At 38.0% G+C, this 13,041-nt stretch overlaps 1 protein-coding gene across 4 annotated transcripts in view; it reads left to right on the forward strand.

Moving 5' to 3' along the window:
- LOC131166845 (uncharacterized) overlaps window positions 1-12,561 on the forward strand; it is a 28,610-nt gene extending 16,049 nt beyond the window's left edge. For 2 of the 4 annotated variants that reach the window (XM_058125438.1, XM_058125439.1), the window contains exons 5-9: window positions 70-172; window positions 263-448; window positions 3,206-5,685; window positions 7,225-7,811; window positions 12,003-12,561. In XM_058125438.1, coding sequence (XP_057981421.1) covers window positions 70-172; window positions 263-448; window positions 3,206-5,685; window positions 7,225-7,811; window positions 12,003-12,096 — 3,450 coding nt within the window. In that variant the 3' untranslated portion in view covers window positions 12,097-12,561. Of the gene's footprint in view, window positions 1-69; window positions 173-262; window positions 449-3,205; window positions 5,686-7,224; window positions 7,812-11,980 lie in introns of all 4 variants that reach the window. The other 2 variants (XM_058125442.1, XM_058125441.1) reach the window with 1 other exon arrangement.
- The last annotated feature ends 480 nt before the right edge of the window (window positions 12,562-13,041 follow it).

Raw genomic sequence — 13,041 nt, forward strand, 5'->3', positions numbered from 1 at the left:
TCTTGCTTTCTTCATCTTGCAGAGTTTCTCTGTCATTTGATATGAAGGCCTCTTTCTTTGCACTTGCAGGTCCTTTATCGTTTTCTGGAGTTTTTTAGTAGCTTTGATTGGGACAATTTTTGTGTTAGTCTATGGGGTCCTGTGCTCATTAATTCACTTCCAGACGTAACTGGTATTTGTGGATGATTGAATATATTTATTTGACTTTCTGATTGTATGTCCTAGATAATTTATTTATTTTTTTATTGCAATCCTTTTTCAGCGGAACCTCCCCGAAAGGACAGTGGAGAGCTGCTACTTAGCAAATTGTTTCTTGATGCTTGTAGTTCGGTATATGCTGTTTTCCCTGCTGGCCAAGATAATCAGGGACAGCCCTTTGTTTCCAAACATTTCAATGTTATTGATCCATTACGTGTAAACAACAACCTTGGACGTAGTGTCAGTAAAGGTATTTTGAATTTTTGGATAAGACTATAGAATAGTTATATTACATATCTTTGCAGAGGTGTGTTTTGCATATTCTCTCATGCTATATGTTTAGTACAATGGAATGGAATACAATTGGGCACTCAATTTCTCCATGTTCTTCATTCAGTTCTCTATTCCATTCCGTTCTCTCCCACTCCAATTCGCTAACCAAATGTGACAATCAATTGAGTTTTTCCTGAATGTTTGTGATCAAAATTTGTTTATTTTTGTCAGATTTGTAAATGGTTGGTGAGTAAAAATGTTGAATGTTGCTATTACCATAATTGAAAACTATTGTGTATTTTTTTAATTGCTGCTGTGGCTGCCTGTTTAGAACAACTTCGTTGTTGTTTCTATTTCAAACGTGGTGCTTAAATGATTGGACTGCTTTCCCACTAGATTTATACTTCTACTAGCGTAAGTAGTTTTCAAAGAACAATAGCAACAAGCTTTTAGTCCCTGTAGGTAGGGTCGGCTACATGAATCCTTTTCTGTCATTCACTCAATCGAGAGTGCAATTAAATCCTTTCTCACTACCTCATTTCAAATTATTTTAAGCCTACCCTTATCCTTTTCATGCCAGAAATAATAACTAACTCCTCCTCATAGGTGCTCTACTAGGCCTGTGTTTCAAATGCCCAAACCATCTAAGTTACCGCTCCCTCATCTTGTCTTCGATCGGTTCTATGCTTAAATTATTGCGTATATGTTTATTTTTTACTCTATCTTTTAATGTTATACTACTCATCCACCTTAACATTCACATTTCATAAACTTTTATTTTTTGTACATGTTGTTTCTTAGTTGCCCAACATTTTGAACCATATTGCATAGCCGGTCTTATAACCGTCTTATAAAACTTCCCTTTTAATTTTAAGGGTATTCTACGATCACACGACACACTCCCCCATTTAACCCAACCTGTTTTAATTCTATGTACTATATCTTCTTCAATTTTCCCTTCTGTTTGCATAATAGATCTGAGATATCTAAATTTATTAGTGTTATTAATCCCTTGATTATCAAGTTTAATCTTCTCTCCACTACTACTTTTTATATTATTGAAATTATATTTCATATATTCTGCCTTATTACTACTTATCCTAAACTCTTTAGACTCTAATGTGGCTCTCCAAAGTTCTAGCTTAGATTCCACTTTGCTCCTACTATCATCAATCAGCATGATCATTTGCAAATAACATGCACCAAGGGATCACATTTTGAAATTCCTAGTAAGTTCATCAATCACTAAAGTAAAAAGATAAGGATTCAAAGTAGAACCTTGATGTATGCTTATTGCGACTGGAAAAACTCTAGATTCCCCTCCTATAGTCCTAACGCTAGTCACTGCTCTATCAAACATATCTTTAATGACGACATTATATCTATTGTGAACCCCCTTCATTTCTAAGACCCACCGAACAACTTCCCTTGGTTCTCTATCATAAGCTTTCTCTAGGTCAATAAAAACCATATGTAAGTAACTTTTCTTTTTCCTAAACTTTCCATTAAGCTTCTTAAAAGATAAATAATTTCTGTTGTTGATCTCCCATAGTAGTTTTATTTATTAGAATTACAGAAGATTCCATATCTATCATAAACATATTATCATTAGGTTAAATTTTTACTTATTTATTTATTTTTATATCCATATAGAAAATGGGAGGAAGTGAACTTGTGACAGTTATAGAAACGATTTTTTGGAATTCTTTGTAAAAATATGTGTACTGGACAGTGAATAAGAACTAGCGTGTACAATTTATTTACAAAAGATTTGCATTGAGCCCTTGTGTTCCTGGTAACATTAATAATGGGTCCCTCTTTGCGTGTGTGAAAAAAACCACTAAAACTAAAAATAAGTGTGTGGCTGAAATGGTGGAAGCCTGGGATTTGAATGAATATTTTATTTTATTAATTTGTTATGATTATTGTGATTTTTTCATATTGTCCACTACATTCTGCATATGAATGCAGATGGCAGTGGACTGATTCAATTTCAGTGGGAAACCAAAACACCTCTGAATCTGGAATCTGAAGTCTGGGTGCTGCTAGTGCTGCATTATAATTTTTCCAGTCACTAATTTGAAGAAATTCCTCTTGAAGTCACTTACTAATGCCAGTGAATTTCAATTAATTAACAGCAATTGCTAAATGAACATGAATTAAGTTGAGGTAAATCTTGCAGGCTTGCAGCTTGCTCAAGTAGATGACAAGCATGACAATCTTATTGTTTCTGCCACTCAAGGAATTTCATGGGCTTAGGACTTAAAATGCTGCAACTCTTGCTTCATTATTAAGGTTGATACAAGCGATTCTAATAAATATGCAACCTCAATAGAAACCATTCTGATAGTCGAGTTTATGCAAACCATGAAGCCATTTCAATAATTATGAAACGAGGACTGTGGTGCTGAGTTCATAAGAGAAGTCGATTATATGATAATTATTAACAGTGAAGTTAAGGGACTATCTTACTCAAAAGAAAAAAAGGTTCTATGAACTGTGGAATTGTTTTGTGTTTGTGCTTCTATGTATTTTATGCATGAAGAAAGATCTCAAATAAATTTACACACACATCCCCATGCATTTTGTTGTAGTTGGTAATTTCTTAATGTTTAAATGCTCACACCCATCTGTTACTCTTTTTGAATGTGTCTCCTGTGGCATTGTTTCAATGCATAACTATTGAATCGTCTAGTGAGTATTATTAATAACCTCTGTTTTGTACTTGCTCCAGGAAATTTTTTTAGGATACGCAGTGCATTTGCATTTGGGGCTAAAAGGTTGGCACGGTTACTTGATTGCCCCAAAGAGAACATAAATTTTGAAGTTAATCAGTTCTTTATGAACACATGGGACAGACATGGTAGTGGCCATCGTCCTGATGCTCCAAAGACTGATTTGCGGCACTTGAGATTGTCGAACCTGGATCAACAACAAGTTTCAGATAATATCAGGAACAATTTAAGTAGCAGAAAAATGAACCTGAATTTTGGTTGTGAAACCGAGACTGAGGAGAGTCGTGCATTGCATAATGTTTCCTCCCAGTATGGTAATTTACCCTTGGAGAGTACATCTAGAGGTGATGTTTCTGCCGTTTCTCGTGCTCAAACTCAAAAGAGTTATGGCAACATGAACAATCTAAGGCCCTCTGACCCGATCATGCGGGAAATCAGTTCTAGTCAGGGTGTTCATTCTGGAAAAGTTCCAAGAGTGGCTAAACCTGAACACTTGGGGAATGATCTTCAGGGCAGGTATCTTTTTGCAAGGACCCGTTCAAGTCCAGAGCTAACTGATGCATATGGTGAAATTTCTTCTCGAGGAAGGCATACTAGAGCACCAGAAACTGCAAAAAACCAAAATTCTTCTGCAAGACTGGATAATGGCAGAAGGAAGAACCTGGGAATGGAAGTTTCAGCTAGCCATAGCAGCCAATCGACAACTGATGATCCTTCATCTGTCAGGCAGGCCTCATCCCATCAAAGCCTTGATACTGCCGCTGATTTGAGCAGTTCTTTAAATAGTTATCAAGATGATTCAGGTTTGGGTGCCATGGCTGAGGAACTTGCATCAAATGTGGGGGCACCAGGGATGCGTCAGGAAGAGCAAGATCTTGTGAACATGTTAGCATCTTCAACGGTTCCTGGTTTCAATGGACAGGTTCAAATGCCTCTGAATTTAGCTTCCACTCATTTACCTTTTCCAATTTCGCCCTCCATTCTAGCATCGATGGGGTATGGTCAGAGGAATATGGCTGGTATGGTTCCCGCTAACATTCCTTTGATTGAGCCGTCTTGGGGTTCCAATATGCAATTTCCTCCAGGATTAGTTTCTTCACCGCTAACCCATTACTTCCCTGGTATCGGATTGACCTCAAATCCAGAAGATTTGATCGAACCAGGTAATGAAAATTTTGGTTCCAGGGAAATGAATCCAAGAGTGGCTGATCATGATTTCTGGCAGGAGCAGGATGGGGGCTCAGCTAGAGGATTTGATCCTGATAATGGAAGTATTGAAATGCTTCAGTCGGATGATAAGCAGCAAACAATATCTGCAGGTATAAACTCTGCTTCCCTATCTCGCGTGGGCAGCTCTGGAAGTTCTACAAGAGCCCAACAGAAGTTTGTGAAAGAAAACCGAGGATCAATTAGGGATAATCATGTAGATTCTTTCCAGTATCAAGATGACAGAGGAAATGATGTTTACTTTGATGATGGAAGTTCAAGTTCTAGGTTCTTGCCTACTGCGCAAACTAGTTCCGTGAGAAGCAAAACCTCTTCTGAAAGTTCCTGGGATGGATCATCAGCAAAGGTTTCAAAGTCGACGAGAGAAAAGCGAGGAAGAAAAACAGCCCCTTCTGCAGCACCAGCCGCTGTGTATGCAAGAGGTAAAAGTGTTTCTGAACATGGTTCCTCTCAAGCTGATGATGACAACATTGACTGGAATCCATTGTCAACTAGAGCCAATGAAATGGCAGACAGAAGTCCAGGATCCCAATCAGCTCCTCTTCATGTTCCAAGGCATCAAATTCCGGGCTTGGAACCTGCTCAGACGAGTGGATCAGATTCACTGATTAACGTTGCTCCTGTCCTCTTGGGTCCTGGTACACGGCAAAGGGCAGTGGATAATTCTGGGGTTGTACCCTTTGCGTTTTATCCAACAGGGCCACCGGTTCCATTTCTTACAATGCTTCCCGTGTACAATTTTCCAACTGATCCCGAAACTGTTGACCCATCGACCAGTCATTTTAGTGAGGATGGACAGGATAACAGTGATTCTGGCCAGAATTTTGATGCATCTGATGGACTTGATCATCCTGAAGATTTAAATGCTTCCAGTTCAATAAGAAGGGATGCTTCTGTTGAGCCAAATGAGGAGCACAAGTCTGATATTCTCAATAGTGACTTTGCTAGCCATTGGCAAAATTTGCAGTATGGGCGGTATTGCCAGAACCCACGGTTCCATGGGCCTCTGTTATATCCTTCGCCTGTTATGGTACCTCCTATGTATTTGCAGGGCCGCATCCCATGGGATGGTCCTGGAAGACCTCTTTCAGCCAACATGAACTTCTTAACACAGCTTATGGGTTATGGCCCTCGTTTTGTTCCTGTTGCTCCTCTCCAGTCTGTTCCTAATAGACCTACTGGTGTTTATCAACGCTATGTTGATGATATGCCAAGATATCGTAGTGGGACTGGGACTTACCTGCCAAATCCTGTAAGATATTGTTCACAAGAACATATACCTTTGTTTACAGTAACATATAACTTTGTCTATTAGCTTCATTTATTTCTGTTGCCATTGAAAATTTTCATTTGCAGTTTTATGCCATTAGAGAGACCAAATACCTATTATTGGGAAATGATATAATTTCTATTCTGAAGATGCATGTTTCCTTCATACCATTCTTGTCTGCTGATATTCTGATGTTTGAATCCATGGGTTTGCTTGATCTAGGTCTATCTGTCAAAATATTTGTTTGGAAAACTGTTAGATTAATGCTTTGCTTACTTCTCTGGGAAACTCTGATCTCAGCACAGCCTCAACTTGCATGAGTTTCCCAGGGAAGTTCCTTGTATCTCTGCCTTTCCAGTTTAGTTTTCCCTGTTTTTCTGTTGCTTTTCTGGTCTAGTGAAAAAAAAAAAGTGGCTTTGTTTACTTCAATGATTAAAACTAGTGTTCTATTGAAAACTTCTAGATAGTGGGATGCAGACTATAGGCATGCAGAAAAGTTCTCCTATTTGGTGATTCCTATTGAATGAATTAATGAATAATATACAGTTTTAGCTAGTTGAATTTCTATGCTTAATTGGCACACCAGGAATAATGCATGCAATCTGGTCTGGATCAAGTGCAGGAAAAGTGTTCCGGCTTTATCAGCTATTTTTTTTTATTTTTTATTTTTATTTATAAATATATAATATAGTTACTATATGGTTTAGTCGTCTTTTTTTTTTCCTTTCCCATTGGAAAAAGTCCAGGGGTTGGCCGTCCTTTTTGACCTCAATTAATGGAATTGTCATGAAGGATGAGCAGCTGAAGTGCTGGTGTGCCAGCAGCATTGTATTTAATGCATGCTGTTAACTTGAAAAAAAAAGAATTAATAATTTAATGGACTTTTTCTGTTCCTTTAAATGGCAAGTTGTCTATTTATACTGAGATGCCATCATGCAAGGACTTTTAAGAGTTCAATTCTGTGGCATTTCTAGACTTGTGTTGTAGAAGAACCAATTATATGCAATTTATTTGTTGCAACATTTATAAAATTATGTATTGTAAAAGAACCTGCTTATCTATTTTATTTATTTTTAATAAAATACTTGAGATGTATGATGGAACTTTCCACTTGTTTAATTTGGTTGATGCTTTGATCTTTCTGTATACTGGACTTGCTAGGAGATCTTCATTAGCAATTAGTGTCAGAGTGCATGATTAGGTCTGAACCACTTTCCTGTTGCATACGCTTTGAGCATACAAAACATGTTCTGTTCCATCCCCATGCTTGACATGTTTTGCAATGCCTGCCCCTTTCCAATAATAAGTAGAACCAAATAAGAGCAAAAATGAAAAAGAAAAAATTGCGGGATTCTTCGAGAAAAATTACACAGAGAAAGAAGGTTGTCGTATTCAAGTATTACAAATTAGTGATTATAAGAATATAGAATTACTTACAATTCTTTTTAGTTTTTGTTTTTTTTTTTCAGTTCTATAATTTTTTATGCTGCAAATTTGATATTTTATTTTTATTTTCTTCAGAAGGCTTCTGTTAGGGATCGTCATTCTTCTGGCAGAAGGGGAAGTTACAACTACGATAGAAGTGACCACCATGGTGACAGAGAAGGCAACTGGAATATAAATGCGAAGTCTCGAGCTGCTGGGCGCAGCCATAGTCGCAACCAAGCCGAGAAGCAAAGTGCAAGGATGGATCGATTAGCTGCAAGTGAGAGCCGAGCTGATAGGCCGTGGGGATCATATAGACATGACTCTTTTCCTTCATATCAGTCTCAGAATGGTCCATTACGCTCAAATTCTACTCAAAGCAGTTCTGCTATGGCATATGGCATGTATCCAATGCCAGCCCTGGACACTGGTGGAGTGTCATCAAATGGACCTACTGTTCCATCTGTAGTCATGCTTTATCCATATGATCATAATGCTGGGTATGGTGCACCTGCTGAGCAGCTGGAGTTTGGGTCTCTTGGGCCAGTAGGTATTTCAGGTATGAATGAAACTTCTCAGCTGAATGATGGAAGTCGAATGAGGGGCCTATTTGATGAGCAACGGTTTCATGCAAGTTCTGCTCAACAGTCACCAGATCAGCCCTCTTCACCTCATATCCAAAGGTACTGGTCCATGTTTAAGTTGAAAAATCACTAATTCCTCATACAAAACACTAATTATTATCCCAAATTTTCAGATGAAAGTTACTGGTTTAGGTTGTTAACTGGCAGCTTTCTGCAATTCATTGTGATGTTTGTAGTTCTTGTTTACAATTTATTGTAGCCTACATAGTACGGCTGGTTTGGCAATGTGTCACAGGCTGGCAGGCTGCACCTCATTTAATAGCATTAATCTGCTACTGGAAAATTGTATGGTTTTTACCTACAAAAGAGCAAGCAAGCACCAAGAACGATAGAAAGCATGATCATAATGCTGTGAACTCACTTTGATGTAATAAGCATACATATTTAAAATTATTGGTGATTTGGTGTTAGGAGCAACATTAACCAAAAATAAATGTTAGGAGCTGCACAGGATTTGAATGTAGGCTTGACTGTTGGTGAGCTTCTACCTCAGTGGGATGTCATTATTGCCCATGCAACTGTTCTACCTTTGGTTTAGATTTTCTCCTGCGTACCTCGTAAAACCTTTGACCGACATGGTGGCAGATCCAGACAAAAGAATTATTTTGAACAATTGGACTGGGGCCCTGTAACTGTAAGTAACTTTCTTTAGTAATGCTAATTCTGCTAAAGTCACTACATATTTACAGCACTTGAAGCATCACAAATTTAGAGACTCCCAGGAGCTTTAACCATCTTGTGAGGTGTCCATTGAGAAGCCTCATGTCCTTTTGGTCCTTCAGATGAAATTGGCGCCTGTTGCGCCACCCGCCACCTGCCACCTGCCACCCCCCACCTACAAAAAAATAAAAATAATTAATTTCAAATGATAGATGGCTTTGTACTCTGTAATATTTGAGGGATATTGCCAACTTAGCACTGATACCAAGCTACATGAAAATCTAGAACTAATCTCATAATCCCCACAGAAAATTGTTTTTTCTTTTGATTTTGCAGCCCTTTAAATATTTCCCATGTATTTCTTCAGTAGCATCCCAATGAAATTAGAATAGTAATAATAATAATAATAATAATAATAATAATAATAATTTCCTGTTGCTGCTGCTAGTAATGTCACTCAGGTTGAATAATAAAATTAGAATAATACTACTGGAAGCAACACTCCTCAATCCCAACCCTGGGTAAACAACGTATTTGAAAATTATAAGTTTCCGAAATGAGAATTTTAAGGTGGATGAGTGGTATAACTCGAAAAGATACATTAAGGAATGAACATATTTGTGGTAAGTTAGGCTAGCGCTTGTAGAAGATAATAAGTGAGGGGTTGCTAAGATGGTTTGGGCACTAGTAACGTAGGCCAAATAACACACTATCGGGGTGGGGAGGGGGGGACCGGGGGAGTGATATATTGTTAGTGACAGTTGGAGGGGAGAGGTAGACCTTGAAGAACTTGAACTGGGATAGCAAGGATTTAATCTTCTTCCTTTTGTCAAAAGATATTGCCAAGATCATGCACAGAAAAGGATTCATGCAACTGAACCCACATAGTGGGATGTAAGACTTGATGTTGTTTTGCTGGTGGTAATGTTGCTCTTTCTGTGTAGTTCATGGTGCAATCAAAGCACCATGTTGAAGTGCTGCTGAAGTCACTAACTGCAGCCATTGATGATGGATCTTAGTTTAAATTCAAGAATTTAATTCTTTCTAGGGATAATGGGACTTGCCTTTCTTGGATAATAAGTGTATAATAAGTGTATAATATAATTCTGAAAAGTTCTTCACATAGTGCCTAATAATCATTATTTTTCTGTGCTTAAGGGATTGAGGCTTATGCCAAGTGATGAGGTCGTGCATAGGTACTGTGTTACTTTGTGTCACGGGGCTGGGCGTCAACCTGGAAAGACCAGCTTGTTAGTTGGAACCATGGAGGTACCACCTCTTATGAGGTGTACATTCTCCAATGTGAGACCTTGTGATTTTCATCTTTACTTCGATCCCTGACCCCGTGTAGTTGGACCATCTTGCCTACTTGTCCACCTTGCTCTTTCACCATTTTGAATCCCCAGTGTGGATCACCCATGGATGCTTGGCATGGCTAGATAAAGGATTGGAATTGTTTTAATATGTCTATTTTAATGGCTTGTCTCCAACCAAAACAGGTACTACCTCATGGTATAACTCCTTGGGATTCAGTGTGCAACTACAAAACACATGGACACTTTCAAAGTGCACGTGCACTTAATTGCTTGTTACATGGTTTTTGGTGCTTGATTGATTGTCACGTTTGGCGTCTTCAAGTTGGTCAAAATTGTCCAGAAATATGGCTCCATGAACAGATAGGTTTTCAATTCCTTCTGCATCTTGTGAATCATCGTGGGCTTGTGGATGAGGGACTTCCACCTTTTTTTTGGGGTATTGAGAGATCTTAATCTTTTACCGTGTTGTAACAACAAAGCAAATGTCATGTTCTAATGTGGTGTTTGGTCCGCAGTGCCTAAGATGCCCTCCAGCATTGTGATTCACAAGAATATTAATACTCGGATATAGTATTCTCAAGAATATAGGATTCCCACATTTGGGGTCTAGAAGCATATTACTGATAGATTTCTGGGCATGGGTATTCTCATATTTGATTTATTTATTAGGAATGATGATAAAATAACTTTCTGTTCCCAAAATATCCTTAAGTTGAACAAGTGACAATAAAAAAAATGCTTGTAATTGGTATTTTAGCATGGAAGTTAATGGATAAAATAAAATACTTAGCCAACTCATTAAAAACACAATATTGAAAGCAATAATTAGAAGAAGATTATAAGTTACTACACAATTCAAAGGCTAATTCATTAGTGCAACCATATTAAAATTATTATATTAACAATAATAATGATGATAATAATAATAAGAAATATGCAATTCATCCATATGAATGTCAACCAATGCTATTTGGTCATGTGCCATTACTCCATAACCCGGGTATACTTGGATTTGTAAAATATAAATAGGTATTTTTTGTCACTTCATAATTTGTGGCGCTTCCTCAGGTTGGGAACCTAGATAACAACATTTAAAATGGGAAGAGGGATGCTGGTTTTGAAGATCTTTGTGGGAATATGTATATTTCTGGGAACAGGATTCCTGATTATAGAATGTTCGTCAAATGTGGGAATACTCGTGAATCAACGAGGATTCCAAAAATCCTTGGTTGACTCTGCATACCAAATGCCGCGTAACAGGGTTTTTTTTTGGTAGCTTGCTGTGCGCAGTCCTCACTGTAGTTATTTTGGCCCTTGGACAGGTCAACTATTGGGCAGACAAGAAGATGTGGCTAAGTTATTTCCACACCCTTACTGTTGGGTCTTTCAGTGTTATCCACCTATTTGTGTTGTATGCAATTGAGTTTATTGAATGTATCCTGGTATGTTCGGAGTAGCCGGCACTGTAATTTTATTCTTTCACATCAATAATCATGATGGGTATTCTTTGTTTAAGCACAAATGGGCACGTTTGAAGGCCTGTTTAAAGCAACATCAGAATAGGGCCACAATTAGTGTGGGAAGCCTGATGCTAGTTGCTAAGATCTTATCAGCATTCAGGATGTTGCAGGTGGGTACATACGCTGATAGTAGGCACATTCTAATTCCTCTTTGTTTTGCCAGGCGTGTATTTCTGTGTGCTTTTTTGTTACTAAATGCTCAAAACACTTAGGTTCAATAGAAAAATTAACTGTGCACCTGCAGTTCCATCTTAATCTGGGGCATTGTTAATGGACAACTTATTTTGGCTTGATGGCCGACAGCAGAACAAAGCGGTTGGACAAGAAAGTCAATGGGTCAAAGGTGATGGATACAATACTTTATAGTCAAACTTGAGCATGATGCCCCTGTCTGCAAACAGGGTTTGCGCTTCGCTTCCTACATTTTTTTGTAACTTCTCATTTTAAAGAAGAGGTGGGCTTAGTCTGAATTGAACAGAGGAAAAGGATTTATGTTTTTTACCACAAGTGCTCAAGATAAACCTTTTGAGCTGAATTTGGCTAGGGTTTCTGTAGCTTGGTGATTGGCTCATTCAAATTTGCCCAGATCCAATTATGGTTTTTCATTAATGCTTATGAGATGTTGCAAATTGTTTCCTATTTATATTTTCAGCAATTAGTTTTGTATCACTGGGACCATTTTGTGATGCTCTAATTGTATTTATCTTAACAGGGGGGTTTGATTATTTTGCCAGATCAGTGGCCCAGAAAAATTATCGATTGAAAGAAGAGGATTTCCCGCCACTTGTGTTTCCAAATCAGGACAGGAATTATGGCGGGAGAAACTAAAATGAGAAACCATCCCATTACCAGGCCCTCTTGTTCTGACCTCTCTTAGAAGATTTGGCCTTCCATTGGGATGGTTCCTTAATATTGGGTTAATGAATCGCCACCTCTTCATGATGGCTTGGTGTTTCTGTGTACACTACAGCTTCGTTTTAGTACACAATCTTCACGAATATAAGACTGGCGGCGAAGGGAAAAGCAGGACTCCCCAGTCGGGCATTTTCCTTTTTCCTGCCCCTTTTTTTGGGGGTTTGACACATTGTAACTCCAAAGTAGATACTGTCAGGATCAGCAGTTAGGGTTTTATAAAAGTGTTATATCAGGATTTTCTCACACATTGTATTAGGGTTTTTGATTCATAAAGTTCATTGTGTACTAGCCTTCTTTTACAGAATTTGTTTGAGACGTTAGCAATGTAGCAATGTCACTGCCAAATATAAAAGTAAGATGTGGAAGATTTCTGCAACATATGAGAGTGGCTGTGATGCTTTTGCTGTTTGATAGGCATAGGCTACTACACTACACTATTTTGGTAGGTAATGAACGCAGGTTTGATTAGGATCGAACAACATTTCTTTGAAGGCACTGATTGTACAACCCCACCCCCCCAATCCCCTTTTAAGGCACATATTCAATGAGGTCAGTTTCTTGGGCAAGTTTCCCAGCGTTTTGTGTGTTGGTTGGTATTGTGATGCAAGGTAATGAAATGGCTGAGCCTCCAACCGCACTATATATACCAAATTATAGTCATGTTTGGCTGCTTCTTCAAATATTGCCATATATATATATATATTATATCGTCTTTTATATTTTTTTAATGAACTCTTTTCTAATACTTAATACTTTTCTTGCCAAATCATAAGTTTGGAGGCATTTGAGGAAATAAAAATATGTTTCTTTTCCTATGTTTATTATCATTACTTTAATCACCATTGGAGATTCACACTT

Source organism: Malania oleifera, chromosome 10 (genome assembly GCF_029873635.1).
Source record: "Malania oleifera isolate guangnan ecotype guangnan chromosome 10, ASM2987363v1, whole genome shotgun sequence".
NCBI classification, from domain to species: Eukaryota; Viridiplantae; Streptophyta; class Magnoliopsida; order Santalales; family Ximeniaceae; genus Malania; species Malania oleifera.